The sequence below is a fragment of the Etheostoma spectabile genome, chromosome 10 (assembly GCF_008692095.1).
Source record: "Etheostoma spectabile isolate EspeVRDwgs_2016 chromosome 10, UIUC_Espe_1.0, whole genome shotgun sequence".
In the NCBI taxonomy this organism is placed as follows: Eukaryota; Metazoa; Chordata; class Actinopteri; order Perciformes; family Percidae; genus Etheostoma; species Etheostoma spectabile.
Genome location: NC_045742.1, coordinates 23,430,121 through 23,450,898, shown reverse-complemented (window position 1 = coordinate 23,450,898; position 20,778 = coordinate 23,430,121). Strand labels below are relative to the sequence as shown.

The window sequence follows — 20,778 nt, the reverse complement described above, 5'->3', positions numbered from 1 at the left end:
TAATGAGATAATGCGGTCTGAGCGGTTCTGTAAAAAAGATGAAAGTGGGGCGTCCTCTATCTCACCCAGTAAGAGCGTTCGCCCCATGCAGGCTGAGTCCCGCAACGGCCCGGGTTAGAATCTGACCTGCGGCCCTTTGTTGCGTGCCATCCCCCATCACTCCACCCCTTTCATGTCTTGCTACTATAATAAAAAGGAAAAAAGCTCCAAAAAATAATGTAAAAAAAATAGATAAAAAAAGATGAAAATGAGACGAGTGAACCAAAAAAGAGCCACAGTCTGAACTGGCTACGTACATCACTGTGCTTGAACATTTCATGCATGTTGATGCCCTCTGTGTTGAGAACCGTCTCCTTCTCTCCCGTCTTTTTTGTGGTTTCGCTCAGCAGGCAGCGCGTCAGGCCTCTGGTCTCCATGATGACGGCGTTCTGGGCCAGCGTGGACAGGACTGAAGTCAGGTCAAAGTGCACCTTGCTCACTGGCAAGACCAGGTCAACCTGTGTACGGGGAGACAACAGGTGGATGAATAACAGTAGCATCTGAAAACCTGATAATATCATAGAGCTTATACACGGTATAGTTCTTCTAGTTCACGTTCCCACAACCCTCCGTTGGTTCCTTCTCAGCCGATGCGATGTTAGTGAATGAGAACGGACAAGTCTTCAATGTGTCCCCCAAAGCACAGGCCGCAATGGGCTGCTGATCAGAAAGAATAGCATGTTCCCATCTCCCGACAAAGAGGTTATTGCATGAGATCGCCTCTGTATGTGGAATCAACCTATATGTTATGCAATCAATTTTTCTACACATGGGCTACTGAGAAACCTCAATTTTAATTGGCCTGACAGATGTTTTTAATCAATAAACCAGTACTAAACTTTAGATGAGGACAGCAACAGTGAAGCTGAGCTGGGATAACGGAAGATAATGGAACTTGTGTTATGTGTGTAACCAATGCAAAATTGAAAATCGGCTTTCAGAGAAACCCAACACAATTATTTGCCAACTGGCAGAATGTGGTTCAGCATGATCTAATTTCTTGTCATTCAAACTGTGGTCAAAATCAAGTTCAAAGCATGATTTCCTGTCTTGAGGAAACCTTTAACGCTCGGACTGCGACGTTTTAAAGACTTGTGAAGCGCACCAATGCCTACGGTTTGCGCTTTGAAGATGAGTAACATGCCGCACAGTAATGTAAGTAGTGGGAGTTTATACTGCAGTACATTCAAAACAAACGAATGAATGAATGACTATTCTGAGAGGATTATTTTGATTTGCATATTGACATTTATTGGCAGACACCAAGTGGTGTGAGCGAGATAAGATCCTGCGACGTTCAAGAGAAGTCAGATACAATCGTTTTGAATCTGCTTGTGTCCAAACCCACCTCACACCACAGCTCGTGCTCCTGATCGTAGCAGTATCTCTCTATGGCGGGGTTGGACTCCAGGACGGAGTTCACCCTCATCTGATTCAAGCTCTCTTCCTCTCCGCCTCGCCTCGCTCGTTTCGTCTTCCTCTCCGCTCTCACGCCCACAGACTCCGGCTGGGACTCCTCCGGCGTGGTCGTCTCCGCGGTCTCCTCCGCGTTCTCCTCCTCTTCCTCCCCCTGATCGTCTTTATCCTCGCCATCGTCCCCTCTGTCCTCGTCCTCACTCTCGTAGTCCACCTGCAGAGGAAGAGAGATGGGCGTCAATGGTTTTATGATGGCTGAAACTGCAGCATAGACATTCTGTATGTGTATGTACTGTGTGTCTCCAGTCACTCTCAGAATTACCCACAGGACACAGAAAACAAGACACAGAAACATGAAGCTATCGCTTCCTGTGTGAAGACACTTGTGACCAGAAACAGAGCTCAGAACGAGAAATGCAAAACAGAAAAAGGGGAAACTTTTAAACTCACCCAAGTAAGACGTTATCTCATGTTTTGCTAACCAAAATGCATTATCTTGTTGAGCACCAATTGCATTAAATTATGAATCTTGTTTCAAGATTTCTCGTCTTACTAGAATTTTTCCGTAGAAGTTTATCAACGTGCAGTATTTTTAAGTTGACTTGAGTTGACACAAAACAAGTCTGAAAAAGTGGATTGCATGACACCCATATTCCCACACATCTATTTAGAGAAAATATTACAATATTATTTTATAGTTATTTTAAGCAGAGTTGTAACATTAGTCAATTAATCAAATCGAGCAAAGGAAAGTTAATTGGCAAATATTTTGACAAGCACTAAATCATTACCAAAAAAAATTAGATACCAAACACTTGTTGGTTCCAGGTTCTCAAATGTGATAGTAAATACAACTTATTTTAAACATATTGCAACTTATAATGTTTTTTCCAACTTCTGATTTTTCCTGGTTTCAAATTATGTCCCAAAAAGGAAACTTTGTCAACATCTGTCATCTAAAAAGATACATTTCTCCGTTTGCTCATATCACTTCAGTTTTATTGACAAACAAACAGCAGACAAACTGACCAACACATATATAATAAAAAGGTTGATATATATAGTATTGCTACTGAAAATATTGCGATACTATGTTGTACCGATTTCATTCCTTAGTTCGTAATCCCTCTTCTGTTTTTGAAAAACCCACTTTCAAGATTTGATCCAATCCGTGATCCAAAGTCCCACTGGATTACTTTTGAAAAACTGGGCCCAGAGGATGATTCCTACCAATTTAGTATCCCCTGACTTGTCCTCTAAAAAATAAAAATCTCCAGATCTACTAAATGGATTGGCCCAAAGTTTTGTGAAGACATTGATAGTTTCCAGAAAATGTATTCTAATACTTTTAGTGATACATTGCCTCTAATGCCACCGTGTTGTGGGTGAAACAACAACTGCTGGATGTATCATCACTGTGTTTGGTTCACAGATGAAGAACTGAAATAACGTTGGCCATCTCTTAACTCTTCGTCTAGCACCAACATCAGGTCAAATTGTTTATTTTCCCGATACTTTGGTTTACGACCAAATATCTGCAAAACTAATGACATTTCCATCCGCCTTCTGCTGCGCTTTGTGTTTAGTGCTAAGTAGCAGCTGTTAGCATGCTAACACGCTAGACGAAGATGGTGACGATGTTTAAGATTATACCTTTGCCTGAGTTTCTGTTTAAGAGGAGCAGCTTGATGTTTCGTTGTATCTTTAATTTGGATCTGATGAAAATGTTCAGACAAGTCTCAAAATCTGTAAAGTGTAATATGTTTGCAAACTCTGGGTTTGAATCCAGGTCTTTCCGGGCCTTTCTGTGTGGAGTGTGCGAGGTTCTCCTCGTGTTTGCGTGGGTTTCCAGTTCCCGTTTCTTCCCACCATAAAGACATGCATGCTGGGTAACTAGGACTACAGCCGACTGGCTAACACTGGCGCATTTACAGAAATGTTGATTAATGGGCATTGTCCTAATCAAATCAGACGCCACAGACTTAAAATAATATTAGTATTTCAGATGAGATATTTCCTCCATTGTCGTACCTCTTCTTCCTGTTTGTCTTTTCGCTTGGCATCTGAAGCATCGGCGTCTCCTTCGTTCCCCTGGTCATCAACAATCACTTGCTCCTCTTCGCCCTCCACGTCGCCTACCTGATGAATGTCAACAAGACAAGGATACTTCACATTGGTATACATTTTTGTATTCAACAAATAAGGAAAGAAAAGTTCAGACAAAAACATCAAAAAATGATTGATAACACTGATTCTAAAAATATCCTATAAGGAACCCTGAAATGAAGACAAGCCAAATAAAAACGGACCTCTGCTGTGTCAGCTGTTCCCTCGCCATCATGGTCCTTATCTCTGGGGGTGGCCTTCCTTGTTTCCACGGCAATGGAAGCCAGCTTGGCACTGCGCTTCTTAATGGCTTCGAGGAGGAGACGGAAAAACCTGGGCGGACAAACGGACGAAAATAAGTAAAACAGAGAAGATGAGAGGTTTATATTAGGGATCAACCGATACTGGTTGTTCAAGGCTGTTACTAATTATTAGTAGTTAATGAAATGGATAACCGATATGTGTAACCGATATGCATTTGCAATAAAAAAAAAATTAAAATCTTTAAGTCAAAAATAAGATTTTGGGACGTTACAAACTCCAACACAAAACACTGCTGTGTCTCAAACCGCCTGCTTGCACACTTTAAACACTTAGTTTTTGGTATATAGTGTAGATAACGCAAAAAGTTAGTGCACTGAAAGTACCCGGAGTCCCTAAAAAAAGACAAAAAGTTCAGTATGGGATGCCATAGACAGTTAAAGAAATGGACCAAAAGGTCCCGTTGTTCTGGACGGAGACCAGTGAAGGAAAATAGAAGCACTTTTCCGGTGATGGCTAGGCTTTACTGGGCAGCCTCCAACTGAGCTTGAAGACGTAAATGTGACGTGAGAAACCTGAAAGTTGTAAGTCTTCTGGTAGCTGTGCAAGAGAAATCTCAATCACTCCCAATCAGCAGAGACGGAGAGGTAGGTATATGTTAGGAGATAACATAGACACAGGCTAATTACTGCTAACTAACATGCTAGTTAACATTAGTAATTGAACCTTAACAGGTAATGGAAGTCCAAACTATCTGCGAGCTTACCCTGTGTTATACGGTGATTCCTCTACTGTGCGACAGTAAGTTGCGTGGTTATGACACAATCGTTTTTATAAAAACGTCTGCTACGGAGCCATGACGTGAGCTACAAGGTCATGGAGCCTTTTGTACATTGTCGTGTTTCTTTAGAAATGAACAACGGACAAATAGAGTCTTTAAACACTTTAGATGTGAAGCTATTCACTGTCAAAGTGACATGAAAATGAATGGCGGTCAATGAGATGTTAACGGCGGGTGATGGCTTAGTAGCATTAAAATGGCGCCATAGGGAGCTTTGCTTACAGAGGAGAGGCTCAACCCCTTGGTAACAATGGACCCTACTCGCACTAAACGGGCGCCACCTTGACAACAAAGCGGAAGGGAGCCCTTGACCTTGGAGGTGATTGGACGAACACGTCACGTGGGTCTGGCACGTCACGTGGGTCATGGCAGCTCAAACGGAATACAATCTTATAAAAAATTGTTCAACAAAACATGTTTCTGAAAACATTTTAAGTAAGAAATAGGTCAAACAGTTGCTGAACCGGTCTTCATTTTAGATCAAGAAAGGTCAGTTTAAAAGATGTTGGTTGGATTTTGAGACGCGGCGAGCCGAGCCGCCCGCCCCTCATTTGAATACAGGAAAGCGGGCTGGAAGATCTCCTTCACACGTGTTGCGTTTGATGCAGGGTGAGACTCGGAAATGATGGAGAAGACGTCATATGACGAATCCCATGACTTTAGATTAAATGCAGCTTTGTTCAAACAGTGAATAGACATTCATGAAAGGAAGAATAGTCGACATGCAATCAGATGAACTGGTCAAAGATTCTTACCAAATGTAAAATCAACCCATGTTTTATAGTCTTTAGGACCCACTCATTCCTAACATCATCCTCCACTCAGGAGATTCTCATCATCAGACAGACACCACTACTCTTGTGGGCCTCTGCGACTCCGGTCCCGATACACATCCTAAGTGTGTTATTGTCACTCTATGACAGCGACTCTCTCAGGGCCCCATCCGGTTATGATTTTACCCACTTAACATCTGGATCTTGACCATTTCTCACGCACTAGGCCCCTGACTCGTACCCTTCAGTTTCCAGAAGACAGGTCCCTCTCATGAGATACTTTAGAGAAGATACATCAGCGTTCATCACGTTCATCCCTTGTCAGATCCGGTAAGTGTTTTAACATAAGTGTCCATTCTGGGACAAAACCATCAAGTGGACAAGTGGGCACTACAGCAGTAAGTGGTCAGTGCACATTAGCAGTGTACTGATGGACGTATGCGGAATGAGACACAGCCTTTGTTTTACCCTTGAGTTGTCCTCCCGGGTTAAAAAAACGGACAAAAATTTACATTTTTGTCCCTTTTTTCAGACTTTTAAGTTTTCACTAACGCCAAATTACTACCACTAGTGTTACAGTACTATTTGGAATTCATGATCAATAACCCTCATTTATATAGAATTTTACCTAATACTTGAGTTAAAAAAAAATCTGAAATTAGTTATTTTGACTAGTCGTTAAGATCAGAGGAACGTACAAATGAGTTTAGTCAGAAATGAAAGTGATCAATTGTATTTGCAAAGAGCGTTGTGTATGGAATCCAATCCATTTTTTTGTGGTAATTTGATTAAAAAGAAACTCATATTTCAGATATCGACATTTTGTAAAGGGGTCAAAAATTCTTTAAGCTATTCTTTGATAAATTAGAAATTTTAACACATTCCACAGTAAAAGATCCGTCAGTTAGTGTTGTGGGCGGGACATTAAGTCGGACTCAGCGGTGAACAAAACCGAAGCAGAGGGACAGGCAGAGAGCTGTAGCTAAGCTAAAGAAGAGCACTTTTTAATTAATTAACTTTATCGGTTAACAGGCAAATAAAATGAAGATACAGAAAATCTGCAAACAGCCCAAAAAACGATTCCTAGTTAATATCAGGTTAACCTGGTCCAGGAGAAGCAACGGCCCACATTTACTCGGATAGTGACTGACAGACAGACAGACACACACACAGACACACACACACACCTAGTTTCCATGTAGTGGAGGATCTGATGGGGTGATAGCAGCTTATCATCACAGTAACGGTCAGGAGAGAGGAAGTTAAAGGAGACTTTGAACATCCGCATCTTTTGGTGACTTTCAATCCGTAACGTCTCAACCACATCCACCTTCTGCAGCACCTGTGTGCACAGACAGACAGACAGACAGACAGACAGACAGATAGACAGGGTAAGTTTTTTAATTCCCCAAACTTCTACCAACACTCAAAGTTTGAGTTCTGCACACAGGCAATAATAACTAAAGGAAAACGGAAGTGGAGCAAAAACAGATAACAGAATACAAAAAGGGGCAAGAAAACACCCGAGAAGCTGACCCTTACCTCAGCCAGACAGACTCTGGTCAGCTTCTTACGGAGCGTCTTGGCCCTCTTCAAGGCCTTCTTGTTATTCAGCACTGGAACGCTCATCATGGGAGTTTTGATGTTGGAGCTGGCCACCATCAGGATCTCTCTCAGTCTGCGAGACCCCGAGACACATATACACAGAGTGAGACGTGGAGGAAAAGTATGGTGGAAGGCTTGAATGGATGAAGTATGGAGGAGTAAGTGGACAGAAGTAAAAAGAAGAGGTGTTAATCAAAAATGTTAATCATAAAAAATGTTCGGTAAACAAGGGTTCGCTATCGGTCAGAGGAAAACTAGAAATTAGAATCCCTACTTCTCACATTTTTTTCTATTCTCTGGAAGCAAAGCCAGACACCGCCAACAGTCTACAGCTGGTCTCTGCTGGGTCCAAGAGCTGCGTATGTCCTGACCTGGATAGTGTGCTCATATGTACATAAGAGGTCAAGAAGGAGTCGGGCACAGGGGTGACGTTACCGAGGTATCCCCAAAGTGACGTTCATCTCTCCTCTGCCAGCAAAGTGGAAGGTGTTAAGGGTCATCTGGGTGGAGGGCTCGCCTATGGACTGGGCCGCCAGCAGACCCACTGCTTCTCCCGGATCGCACAGTGAACGCTGCCACTTATAGTGCAACAGCTGCCGAAGGCTGAAGACAGAGAGAGAGAGAGAGAGAGAGAGAGAGAGAGAGAGAGAGAGAGAGAGAGAGAGAGAGAGAGAGAGAGAGAGAGAGAGAGAGAGAGAGAGATGAGCTTATTTCACCTAACAAAAATAAGAACTTGGTTTTAGGTCTATTTCTTAATCTATGATCATATTTGTAATGTGCACAACAATGTGCACGTGCAGTGTTTGATGGGCTATGGCGAGGAAACCCTTCCTACACATCTAGGTTGTTTCAATAGACAGCGTAAGCACAAACATTACATTTACATTTTCTGTGCACAGTGTTGTCACAGTGAACAGGTTTTAGTCAAATATTATACTACATATAGTATTTAAAGTAGATAGCACTGGTTATGGCATTCCCTCTGTTTGTTGTGAACGTTGACCATAAGCCCATGCTAAGGAAGAGAAGGGTGAGCACAAAAGTAAAATGCTAACTAGATTGACTGTTCTTCAGGATTCTGGGCTTTTACTTTACATTAAATTACATGTCATTTAGCTGACGTCTCATCCGAAGCAACATACAACTGCTACATATGTACGTCTGGTGCAACTAGGGGTCAAGTGTGCGCCACCCCCATCTATAAAGTTGTATGATATAGTATAGATAGGCCTGTAACAATTATTCCATGTGTAGAATTTTATTTTTATTTTTTTTACATGGTCGACATTTCTTTAGTTTAATTAATTGCTTACATTAGAGTCTAAGGAGTGCGAATGTTGATGGTAATTTTTTTTTAATTTCTTTTATTCTTTTTATGTTAATTTAAGCGAAACGATTCAATGTTTTATGAAAATAATTACGTGGTTTACTGTATGGACAGTGTATTTGGGTTTTTACATTATCATGGTCATTTAACAGTGATATAACAAAGATGTATAATAACAATTGTATAATAATAATAATAATGATAATAATAATAATAATAATAATAATAGTTTCCTGGGATTCATTCAAAACTGTAATTGTTTGAAAAAGCAATACATAAAGACATGTTTTTTTTAAAAACTTTTTTGAATATGACTTAAAGAAACAATTATATTGTTAAACGCAATCATTTCTGAGACAATTAATTGTACAGTAGAATTTGGGATGGTTACACCTCTAAGGGTACAGTAGTTACTTTTCAGCCTCAGTCAGTACCTGTCGGTGTCCAGGCCGTCTCGACTCAGTCTGCCTTCGTCCTCGAGGTATTTCTCTGTGATGGCGTGAAAGTTTTCCGATACTGATCCGAAGCAGACGTCAGGCCTGAACACGCCCAGAGACGGCTCGGGGCAGCGGGACGACTTCCTGCTGTACTTCGATTTGCCGGAGTCATCCAGCGAGCGCCACTGCTGTACGTGCTGTGGGGAGAGTAATTGACGAGCTTGTTTCGATTAGGTCAGAGGTCTCCGTCGTACTGAATGTACGAAGGCTAAAGGGACAAAGTAACACCAAGCACACCGGACCGACCTTTTACATTTTGTCTCAATATATATCTCAATATACCTGCAGAACGGCAGCATTTCTGCTGTGGACATCGGGTTCTGTGCTTCCTTCAGTCTGTCTCAGTTTGGCCAACTTCTTTTGAGAAAACATCAAGAATGCTCCTGATACATATTAAAAACACATATACATATTACATGACAAATATTCACATAGGAAACATACATACCGTACATAGCATGCAACGTTTTTTTTTTACTGTGCACTTCTTGGATACTCCTGATCACATTTATGTTGTCCTACTGCTCTACAACAGCGCAAAATGGGATTTATTTATTTATTTTTTAAATTTGATTCTGATTAGGCCTGCACTATATTGGAAAAAACGTACATTGCGGTATTTTTTTTTCCTGTGATATATATTGTGATATGACAAAAAGACAATTTTTCACAAGATGACATAAATAGCTTTATTTAGAAATAATAAATCATTCTCGACTACTGGGGTGATTTTGTAGGGGAGTGCACATAAAATGAAAAAGGAACTTTTCTTATGTGAATAATTATTTTAGGGCTGCACAATTAATCGAATTTTAATCACAATCACAATTTTGGCTTCCCACGATCAGATCTGCGTGATAGAGCGATATTTTAAATGCGTCATTTCATAGAATGCTCCGGGTTTTTTTGCAACGCCAATCTACCGCCCCATAAACCACTGTCGGATCTGGAGCCAGTGAGAGTTGTAAAAAAAATTATATATTATATATATAACCTACACCATTTATTTCAGATAGCTAATTTTCATTTACAAGTGTTGCAGCTGTATGTCTATACAACTTCAACATAAGAAGAATGTGGATGTGAAAGCAGTTATAAATAGCCTATGTGACGATAAAATATGTTTTGGTTAAAATGAATGTTTTAGCTACAGAGTGAGGCATCACACTTCTATTCCATCTTTGGTGGGAGTGGCACATGAACAGTAGCTAGGTATGGACTACTAGCCAGTCAGAAGCAGAGTATGAGGGCGTGCTGCGCTAGCAGCTAGGCGAGCATTATAACGTGTGTTACAAAGTGACGCACGTTCGTCACGGAAGTAAAGACTGGACTATAATAAAGCTGCTTGGTGTGGACTTTTTCACTTTCTAAACCTATGACATGCACACACAAAAATATATAAAGCAATAATAACAATAAAAGGTAAGGGAAAAAGCCAAAAAACATAAGCTCTTTAAATATATACTGTATATCTGATTATAAATCCAGTGTGAGCAGCACAGATGTCACATAATGTTACTGCCAAACCAAACTTTTTTATCTACCTCTCCGGGGACATGCCACTTCTCTCTTTGCTCTCCAGCGCTGGATGGACGCAAAGTGTTTACTGGCGGTCTTCGGGTCCAAGCGGGCCAACACCTCGTCCAGGCCCTGGGACTTCTTGATGACCTAACGGGGATTGGAACACATAACACATGGCTGATTTTTATGACTGTCCAGATTCATTTTCTACCAAATGTGTAGACTGTGGTAACTATTAACTATGATATGAACTAGGATTACCAGGGTGACCTCAAAATCCCAGAGATGCTGATCCACACAGGACTAATATCATCACACAACCTTTGCGTTTGGCCAATCATGGTAGGTCATGTGCTGTGTCATTTCTACTTGACAAATTACCGACATGGCAGATAAGCACGGGATTAAAATCACAGATGACCACCTCCATTATTACAAATAACTAGAGGTTCCAAGGTAATACTAGTCCTAGTGTTTGTGTGTAGTACATATTTATCCCCAGTGGCCATGTTGGAGCACCGTGGGGCCCATGAACTACATCGTCACTGTGGCAGCCATTTTGGCCAGTGGCATCCACTGAGGAGGAAGCACTGAATTTGACAAGGCTGCATTTTTTTCTAAATACTTATTTACAATAGATTGGTGCCTTATACGTTTTCTCTTTATTGGTTTAAAAAAATACACATTGTAGTCTCTTTCTAAAGGTGTTCTACATATCCAGTGTCTTCGAACCATGTTAGACGTTACATCAATACTGAAATCACTACTCAGACAGCTACTTTTGCCAGAAATGCTGGTGCTTTAACTCACTTTAGTGCCAATCTTTAGTTTCTTAAATCATCTTTTTTCCTCTGCCTGTTGCCTGTGAACCGGGTCTGCACAGACACAACAGCTTGTTTTTTTATTTGCAAGGATCTAGTATTAACAGTGGACCTCAAAATCACAGAGATGCCGATTATTATTCCACAACCTCTGTTTTGGCAACTCAGGGTAGGGAATATGTTATGTTATGTTATTTTACGTTATAATTTTTACTTGACAAATTAAAGACATGGCAGATTTGCACAGGATTAAAATCAAAGATGACCTCAATTATTACAAATTACTAGAGTGTAGAAATTCATATTTTATGCATACATTGGGACCACCAACATTGTCTCATGTTTAAAGGCCCTGAACACCCACACAGGTTATTGCAGCTTTCCGACCAGGTGATTACAGGAACGTAGTTATAGGAACAGTCCACTTCTGAACAGTTCTACTAACTACTCTCCCCCCGAAAACAGTTTTGCCATTTGCATTTGCACTGGCCTGGTGGCCATAGGATTGGTAAGGGAGTGACGCAAACACAGCAATGGTCTTTATAGCGTTAAAATCAGAAAACAAGGTAAATACTAAATCTAATGTATGTAGCCTATGTCATCATTTAAACAAGTCTCACAAAGAGAAATGGGTATCTCTCTCTCTCCCCCGTGTGTGTGTGTGTTTACCGGAAACCGACTCTCGTTGACCTAGGTTCCTATGCGGAAAAGGGAACAGCAAAGAAAGCCCGCACTGAAGTAGGAGCTGAAAGAGTTACAGGGACTGAGGTCAGAGGAACTTCAATATTCCCAATTTGGTCCAGTCGGATCACGAGAAAAAAAGGGTTCTAGGAATGTTATGTTGTAGGAACAGCAAAAATCCCTCCGGTCGGAAAGCGGCTATTGTGGCTGATTGGACCTTTTCCATGACTGTGTGGGTGTGGCTAGACTGAGTGATTGACAGCTTGCTGAATCCACTGTTACGCCGTTTTTACCGTTACATGGTACCTGCCCACGTCCTCCTTTTTCCATTGCAGATTTAGTACCGCGTCATGCTTGAGGCAAGCGTGGCTGGTCGTCATAGCGACGCCGAAGGAAACTGCCCTAACCTGACGCCACACACACACACACATCCACACAAACACACACACACACACACACACACACACACACCACACACACACACACACACACACACACACACACACACACACACAAACGTGTGTTGCTTTTGATTCTCGGCATGTGGCTGTTCTGTTCCGCAGAAAATTTAGTTTCAAAAGAAGCTAGAGGCAGCAAAAAAAAAAAAAAAACACACAGCAGGCTTAACTATTTATAATAAGGATTTGTTCAGCACCCCCCCTCGCGTAGCAATGATGACGCAGCGATTAGTGATGATTCCTCTGACCAATCAGCAGTCTGCAGGTTTTCAGTCACCTTTGGTAGCGCTCAGCTCACTTGGAACCTCAACGGAGGTGGTCCTAAAAAAAAGTACCTGTTGGCAGGTACCAGGGATTTTTTTCATAATGGAAAACCAAAAAAGGCAAGTAGAGTTTAGGCGAGTCGAGGAGGTACCATGTAATGGAAAAATTTGTGTTGTTGCATTTGTTAGGGCGGGACAAATGACACCCTTTGCCATCCTTATCGGTGTGTCGTTTTACCTCGTAGTTGTCCTCGATGAAGGGGAACTGTCTCGACTGCAGGAACGGAGTCTTGGGAATATCCAGTCCATCTTCGCCGTACAAGAACTGGACCACAGATCCGTCGCTGTCCCTCACCGTCAGATCATACTGCACTACCAAACCCTCCAGATGCTTTATCACACATCTGCAGAGGCGGGGATGTGAAGGGGGATAGAGGAAAAATAGGTCAGTAAAAGAAAAGGACAGGACAGTGAATCCTACAAATCAGTATGGCAGGGTACAGTTAATAAAATGTTGGGTTCATCTACTATAGTCAATTTTCTATAAATCTTTATTTATATTATCAAATTATAACAAGATTTACCTCAAGACACTTTGCAGATAGAGTAGGTCTAGACCACATTCTATATGTTACAAAGATCCAACAATTGCACAAATTCCATCAAGACAAGACAAAAGAAAAGACTAAATAAAAAATATTTTAAAAAAGCACAGAAATGTATTGAAATCACACAGAGAACAATAATGACTATGGCTTTTGAAAATTGTTCTCCCAAGTGTTGTCAATCAGGATAAACACAAATAAACTCTGAAAAAAAATGTTTTACCCCATAAAAGTCCATTCGATTTTATCCAAAAACATCAGTTTACTCATCTCAAATCAGTAAAATTCTGTTTATAATAATATTCATTTCTATATTTATTCAGTACATATCCATCCTGCACTTATGAAACCATTGTATATATCCTGCCCTTACTGCTATTGCACTTCTGGTTAGACCCAAACTGCATTTTGTTGCCTTGTACCTGTTTGTGTGTATGACAATAAAGTTGAATCTAATCTAATCTCAATTCATTTTCTGTCATTTTCATTCATTCATTCATTTTCCACTCAATACAACTCCGTCCTGCTAGGGGTTTCTACTGGCTGACAAAACGCCACGTTTACCTGACCAACTGCATTTGATTGGTTCATAGACCCGTCAGTGAGCGCCATCTTGGACCCTGGCCAAAATAAGCGGAGTATTATTATTATTATTATTATTATTATTATTATTATTATTATTATTATACACAATTATGACTAAATAGATGTTCAGTCAGGAATTCATCGCTCAGGAATTACTCGTCAGAGTCTCCGAAAAGTCTTCCCAATCGGATTACTTAGCTTCTGGAAGGACTACGAAGACACCAAGCTAATTAATTACTACACAGCTAAAAACACGACGTGAACCTGGGTTGAACGATCGCGGAACAAAACGTACATTTGAGTGAGTTGATTTTTGGATTAATACCTATTCATTTATGTTAAAAAGACACTGTAATTCCACGATCGATTAAACAAGCTTCTGGATTCTCGTTAAAACGGCGCATTCCTCTGCTTCTAAAACATAAAAAAGCAAGTCCTTACACTGTATTGATCTGGAGATATTCAATATTACATTATACCACGTAGTTTTACGTTTTATATGACCGAGTCGACTTTATTGAACTTTGAGGCTTAATTATATTTACAAAATGATCAGGTTCTGCTCCTTTGTCATGTTGCTTCACTGCTGATTGACAGCAGCAAAAAAAAAACTCAGTGGAGATGAGAAATCGTTAGATGTGTATCACACAACTAGATGTTTGTAAGAAACCCCAAGATCGAGGATTTCAGTGATGGTCTCTTTTTGTATTTTTATAAATAGTTTTGGATTTTGCTAAGGAGTTTACTTTCATTGTCAGTTACCATGGTAGCCAGCTAATACATGCCTCGTAGCTACAGCTCAATACGAGTACACGTCATAGGTATTTTCCACCGGGCACGTCTCTGTTGCATTGTGGAGGCGGCGCGGGCCCCGTGAGCAGTCGCAGCCTTCAAGTCAATGCTTGACTTTCCACCAGCTGCGTCAGCGCGTCCCAGAAGCGTGGGTGAAGCGGCTCTTCGCTCCGCTAAAGATACGCGTCAGGTGTGTTTTTTATGCGGGCCGTTCAGACAGCCAGGAAGATGAAACAGGAGACCACCCAGTCGGTTTACCAAAACTGGGCTGGTTTTGCTTGAGGTCACATCACAAACCTTTGCTCCACTGACTCAGGTAAGTTTCACACTATCAAATATACGTCATGGTTTTTTGTTCTTCCTGTGGTCTCAGCTGCCAGTAACTTCCAACAGTTCAAAGTTCACTGCTGAAAACCACCTGGCAACGTTTTTAAGGTTTTTAACAACAGAGACCGCTCACGATCTAGTGTTTGCCATAGCGGTGAATTAAATGTTCCATGTGTTTGTGGCTTATAGCTGATGAGTAAACCACACATTTTCCTCTCAAATTAACATGTACGTTGGACACCAGACCTAAGAAAAATGGGGGTAAAAAATATTTTCACTAACTATGATATGAACTAGGATTACCAGGGTGACCTCAAAATCCCAGAGATGCTGATCCACACAGGACTAATATCATCACACAACCTTTGCGTTTGGCCAATCATGGTAGGTCATGTGCTGTGTCATTTCTACTTGACAAATTACCGACATGGCAGATAAGCAGGGGATTAAAATCACAGATGACCACCTCCATTATTACAAATAACTAGAGGTTCCAAGGTAATACTAGTCCTAGTGTTTGTGTGTAGTACATATTTATCCCCAGTGGCCATGTTGGAGCACCGTGGGGCCCATGAACTACATCGTCACTGTGGCAGCCATTTTGGCCAGTGGCATCCACTGAGGAGGAAGCACTGAATTTGACAAGGCTGCATTTTTTTCTAAATACTTATTTACAATAGATTGGTGCTTTATACGTTTTCTCTTTATTGGTTTAAATAATACACTCTGTAGTCACTTTCTAAGGGTGCTCTACATATCCAGTGCCTTTAAACCATGTTAGATGTTACATCAAAAATGAAAACGCTACTCAGACAGCTACTTTTGCCAGAAAAGCTGGTGTTTTAACTCACTTTAGTGCCAATCTTTAGTGTTTCTTGAATCATCTTTTTTTCTCTGACTGTTGCCTGTGAACCGGTTCTGCACAGACAACAGTTTGTTTTCTATTTGCGCGGAACTAGTATTAACAGCGGACCTTAAAATCACAGAGACGCTGATTATTATTGCACAACCTCTATTTTTTGGCAACTCAGGGTAGGGAATATGTTATGTTGTATGTTATACATTTTACTTGACATATTACAGACGTGGCAGATTTGCACAGGATTAAAATCAAAGATGACCTCAATTATTACAAATTACTAGAAGTCCCTATGCAATACTAATCACAATGTGGATAGGGTGTTTTGGTTTCAAAGAGATTGTGACAGAGACTGCACCGAATGTGAATGAAATGCCTCTGCACACTCACATGACCACACAGAAGTCTTCAGCCGTTTCTGAAGGTTTACGTTACCTCTGCAGGTATCCTGATCTAGATGTTTTCACAGCTGTGTCGACCAGTCCCTCTCTGCCGGCCATACAATGGAAGAAAAACTCCTAAACAGAACGAGATTACACACAGACAAGGAAAGAAATGTATCATAAAGTAACAAAAGAAATGTCACAGCAGCAGTACTTGTAAAACATAGTGAGAGTTAGAGAGGGCTTTCATATGTGTCCACAACCGGTGTAGAACAAGTCATCTACACAACACAAACACTGCTCTCCTTGTGTACCTGTGGTTTGATGCCTGTGAGGAATCTTCCAGAAACAAAGCCCCCCGCACCAGGTGAAGGATCATATGGCTGGAAGCACGGCAAGGATTTCCCAGAAGGCATCAGTGGAGGCCTACGGCCCTCCAACTCGATCTGACCTAGTAGACATGAAATCTGACACACACACAGAGGATATTTGTAGATAAATTGCTAAAGTTCATGAGGCTTTATTGAAGTGTGTGTGGGGGATGGGAGGGAGGAGGGTGGGGGGGGGGTACCTGCATGGTGTTTACAGTAGATCCCTTGGCTCCTGATTGGACCATCAGTTGGAGGTTGTTGTCTGGGAAAGAGGTGTGGAGTCCGACCGGCATGCACACCTATGAACACACAACAACATTTCATCATCAAGCATAGTGACATACAATCCTTATTTTTTAAATGCATATTTTTTAATTTTGTTCATTTACTGGATTGAGTACAGTAGAAAGCTGACAGGAAATGGGAAGTCACATGCAGAAAACATCCCCTGCTAGACTCAAATATCGGACTTCTCAGCATCTTTAACTCATAGTCAACCAAAACGCCCCAATATGTACTGAACACACAACAGGGATGTACAGTGCACTTATGCTTGTATTTCATTGTGGTTTACATTTATTATACTCTTGATCTGGTAGTTCCTGTATTCTGATGTCTACTGTGCTAGACAATGAATGCTTGCTAGCTGCACACCGGCTTATCTGTAAAAGACCATGACTTGTCAACAGGGTGTTAAAGGGCAATTACTGTTTTTTTCAACCTGGACTCTATTTTCCTATGTTTTTTGTGTCTAAGGGCGTCCGAATCAGTTGGTGAGTTTGTAAACTTGGAGCGATTTGCACTCAATCACACAAGAACGTCCATTCCTCTTATTGGTCCGATGTGTCTTGGGCAGGAGGAAAAAAGTAAATACAAGAAGAAGATCCTGTGTTCTGGACTACTGCATATTTCTTACATTTTCATGGTCAAACCAGCTAATTTCATTAAAACGATCAGACAATGTTACGCAAGAGACGTTACGTCTGCTCTGCCGGCGTCTTTCTCTATTTTAGTGGCAGCTGGTTGATCACGGATATGCGAGTGACGGATGGTGAGCTTGACCGCAGTCTATTTCTGTGATAGAAACACTGCAAGCTGCTACGTTTGCTGCATCGCAGACTACTAAACACACCTGACTACAGGAGACATTACTTTAGACTGGCGGAGTTTGTATACAGGGCTCAACACTAACTTTTTAAAGTGGTTGCCGGCTTGGTGGTCAAATGAGAACAAAATGGAACTCTTTGGCATCAACTCAACTTGCCGTATTTGGAGGAGGAGGAATGCTGCCTATGACCCCAAGAACACCATCCCCACCGTCAAACATGGAGGTGGAAACATTACGCTTTGGGGGTGTTTTTCTGCTGAGGGGACAGGACAACTTCACCGCATCAAAGGGACGCTGGACGGGGCCATGCACCGTCAAATCTTAGGTGAGAACCTCCTTCCCTCAGCCAGGGCATTGAAAATGGGTTGTGGATGAGTATTCCAGCATGACGATGACCCAAAACACGGGCAAGGCAACAAAGGAGTGGCTCAAGCACATTAAGGTCCTGGAGTGGCTTAGCCAGTCTCCAGACGTTAATCCCATAGAGAATCTGTGGGGGGAGTTGAAGGTTCAAGGTGCCAAACGTCAGCTTCCAAACGTTAATGACTTGGAGAAGATCTGCAAAGAGGAGTGGGACAAAAATCCCCTCCCTCCATAAATTTTTAAATGGAGTCTGGTGGGTTTAGCGCTAGCAACTTCAGAGCTGTTTCTGGTTAAATAGAAAGTTTTCAAAGAAGTTTTAAAGGTCTTTATGTGAAGGGATCCTTTCCATAATGTTGTCAGACACTTAGAATAAAAACGCACTTTTGTGAACTGCTGACTGCAGCATTCGTGGCAATACTGGACCAATGTCAAAGATTGTTGTTCCCATCAGTCACCTAGACACACAAAAACATAGAAAAATAGGGTCCAGATTGAAAAAAATGGGACCCTTTAAAGTCTGTGGAAGCAACTGACTACAAGTATTAGCCCTTTATTACCAAAATGTCCATATGCAAAAGGAGGACCTAAAGATAAGACATTGGCATTTTAAAACTCATAAAACTAATTTATTTCTGAGGAAACAACAGTTACTTCTCTATTTCTCTCTGTAGCCCTATTGCTAGTAAACCTTTGTAAAAGTACTACACCTGGGATATTTTTATATCTGGAACTACAGTATCTACAAGGAACTTCATTTAACAGATGACGTCCCTGAATTCCTCAAATGTTGTTGGCTCACGTAAAGATCTACCAGGGAAAACAGTGCTGGTATTATGTGTTTCAAAGGGAGTAAGAGGTAGTTTATGTGTCACTGTTCACTGTACTCAATGTCAGTAGTAGCAGTGGTGGTGGTGGTACTAGTAGTGGCAGTGGCAGGTTACCTTGTTAATGTCATTGTTCACTTGGTTGGCCACTTCTTTGAACTTGTGGTCGGCCGTGCTGAAGTCTCTCTGGTCTGGGTTGAGGTGAGCATCCTGCCAGCGGCTCTGGGCCTCAGCTTGATCCACGTTGGCGGGCAGGTTGAAGGCTGCCTGGAGAGCCTTAGAGACACAACGGAAAACATATTTTTTCCCACAAGATAAGAAACCTAGCAAAAACCTACTGAGAATCATCAGCTTCAGCTCATTGTTTAGCTGTCCGGCCAACAAATTTGTTTCGGTTCACTCTCACCACTCTCGTAACATTGTTTTCGGCCACAGTAGGCCATTGTTTTCAATGACAAATCTCTAAAACCCCACTGTCCACAACCGCACCTAACACCAGAGAGACAGTAAGAGACTAGCTGGTGAACACTTCCTTTTTCAAGGGCCAAAAACATAACTCCAAATTAATGGTGTTGCTCTAGAACAGCTGGATGTGCGAAAAAGCACTGTTTGCTACAATATGTCAATGTAGTGTTAACAACTTGGATGTCCCCCGGTGACTGAAAAGATCAGTTATTACAGGTGTATGGTTGTACTTAAAGCAATTATGTGTAGAATTGAAATAATTCAAAGTCTTGCACCGCCATTGGATGCTGCCACTCCTTCTTATAAATCCGATTGAGGAACACTAAGATGAAGAAATAGAAGCAACAAATAGACTGCACTAGTTGTCAGTGAACATGAAGTTTACAGAAGTTCAGATTTTAAAGAAATCAGTGATTAAATCACTGTACAGGGCTGTGGCTAAAAGTTCAGACACTCTTAAGAGCAATAGCACTCTTCGCTGCTTCAGTTCATTTCACTACATGTTTGTGTGTAGTACATATTTCTCCCCAGTGGCCATGTTGGAGCACCGTGGGGCCCATGAACTACATCGTCACTGTGGCAGCCATTTTGGCCAGTGGCATCCACTGAGGAGGAAGCACTGAATTTGACAAGGCTGAATTTCTTTTCTTAATACGTATTAACAATGAATTAGTGCCTTATACGCCATGTTTTATCTTATTTATTGGTTTGAATAACACACTATTTAATCAATTTATGATAATGATGGAGTGCACATCCACATCCAATGCCTTTGAACCATGGTAGATGAATATACAGTGATGAAAACACTACTCAGACAGCAACCTTTGCCAGAGCAAGCTGGTGCTTTAACTCACTTTGGTGCCAATCTTCAGTGATTCTTGAATGATTTTTTTCCTTTGCCTGTTGGCTCCCGATTTCACCAAGATGTCTTCCACGCCTAGACACAGACACAAAAGGGTTTAAAAGCATTCTACTGCTCAGGAGGGCAACCTTTACTGTATCTGGGTTCTTCTCACCTAGAGTAAAGCCCCTGTACAGCTGCAGGTAAGCAGTGAAGAGTCGAGCCAGACAGCTGAGCAGTTTGCCACTGGTCCCCCCTCCGTACAGCTCATAGCAGCAGTGGACCAGACCGTAGGCTGAGGAGCCGTAGTGGGCTTTGTCCAGAACCCCCACCAACAGCTCCCCCTGGCGAATCACCACCTGGGAAACAAAGACAAGGGGAAGAAGAGGGGTTAGTAAAGGTTAAAGATTGACTCCTTTTGCACTTTGTCCAAAATTTGAAATGCTCCACACAATCTCCGCCTAATTTTTTCTCCATGTGTTTACAGCATCGCATCATTCAATGCGTCATTTTTTATTTGACAAGGGAAGGATTCAGTATGCCAAACAAAGGCAAAAGAATGCAGGTCTTATTTCAATCTGTATCATTGTTGGCACATGTTGATTTGGATTGGAAAGTAAAATCTTCCGTGTGTGTGTGTGTG

At 41.5% G+C, this 20,778-nt stretch overlaps 1 protein-coding gene and 3 non-coding genes across 4 annotated transcripts in view; all 4 read right to left on the bottom strand.

Annotated features, from left to right (window-relative positions):
* The window catches only part of polr1a (RNA polymerase I subunit A), a 37,305-nt gene that overhangs the window by 2,685 nt on the left and 13,842 nt on the right, over positions 1-20,778 (bottom strand). The window contains exons 18-34 of the mRNA XM_032527759.1: positions 20,311-20,494; positions 20,149-20,231; positions 18,944-19,102; positions 16,732-16,830; positions 16,475-16,627; positions 16,213-16,295; positions 12,848-13,013; positions 10,410-10,533; positions 9,148-9,248; positions 8,803-9,002; positions 7,477-7,644; positions 6,979-7,114; positions 6,624-6,778; positions 3,765-3,894; positions 3,487-3,594; positions 1,388-1,669; positions 297-497 (exon numbers count right to left, since the gene is read on the bottom strand). Of these exons, the coding sequence (XP_032383650.1) occupies positions 297-497; positions 1,388-1,669; positions 3,487-3,594; positions 3,765-3,894; positions 6,624-6,778; positions 6,979-7,114; positions 7,477-7,644; positions 8,803-9,002; positions 9,148-9,248; positions 10,410-10,533; positions 12,848-13,013; positions 16,213-16,295; positions 16,475-16,627; positions 16,732-16,830; positions 18,944-19,102; positions 20,149-20,231; positions 20,311-20,494 (2,532 nt within the window). The remainder of the gene's footprint in view (positions 1-296; positions 498-1,387; positions 1,670-3,486; positions 3,595-3,764; positions 3,895-6,623; positions 6,779-6,978; positions 7,115-7,476; positions 7,645-8,802; positions 9,003-9,147; positions 9,249-10,409; positions 10,534-12,847; positions 13,014-16,212; positions 16,296-16,474; positions 16,628-16,731; positions 16,831-18,943; positions 19,103-20,148; positions 20,232-20,310; positions 20,495-20,778) is intronic.
* Positions 10,860-10,996, bottom strand: LOC116697442 (small nucleolar RNA SNORA5). Its single transcript, XR_004334001.1, has one exon. It is a non-coding gene; the product is annotated as a small nucleolar RNA SNORA5 (small nucleolar RNA).
* LOC116697441 (small nucleolar RNA SNORA5) lies at positions 15,434-15,570 on the bottom strand. Its single transcript, XR_004334000.1, has one exon. It is a non-coding gene; the product is annotated as a small nucleolar RNA SNORA5 (small nucleolar RNA).
* LOC116697443 (small nucleolar RNA SNORA5) lies at positions 19,794-19,930 on the bottom strand. Its single transcript, XR_004334002.1, has one exon. It is a non-coding gene; the product is annotated as a small nucleolar RNA SNORA5 (small nucleolar RNA).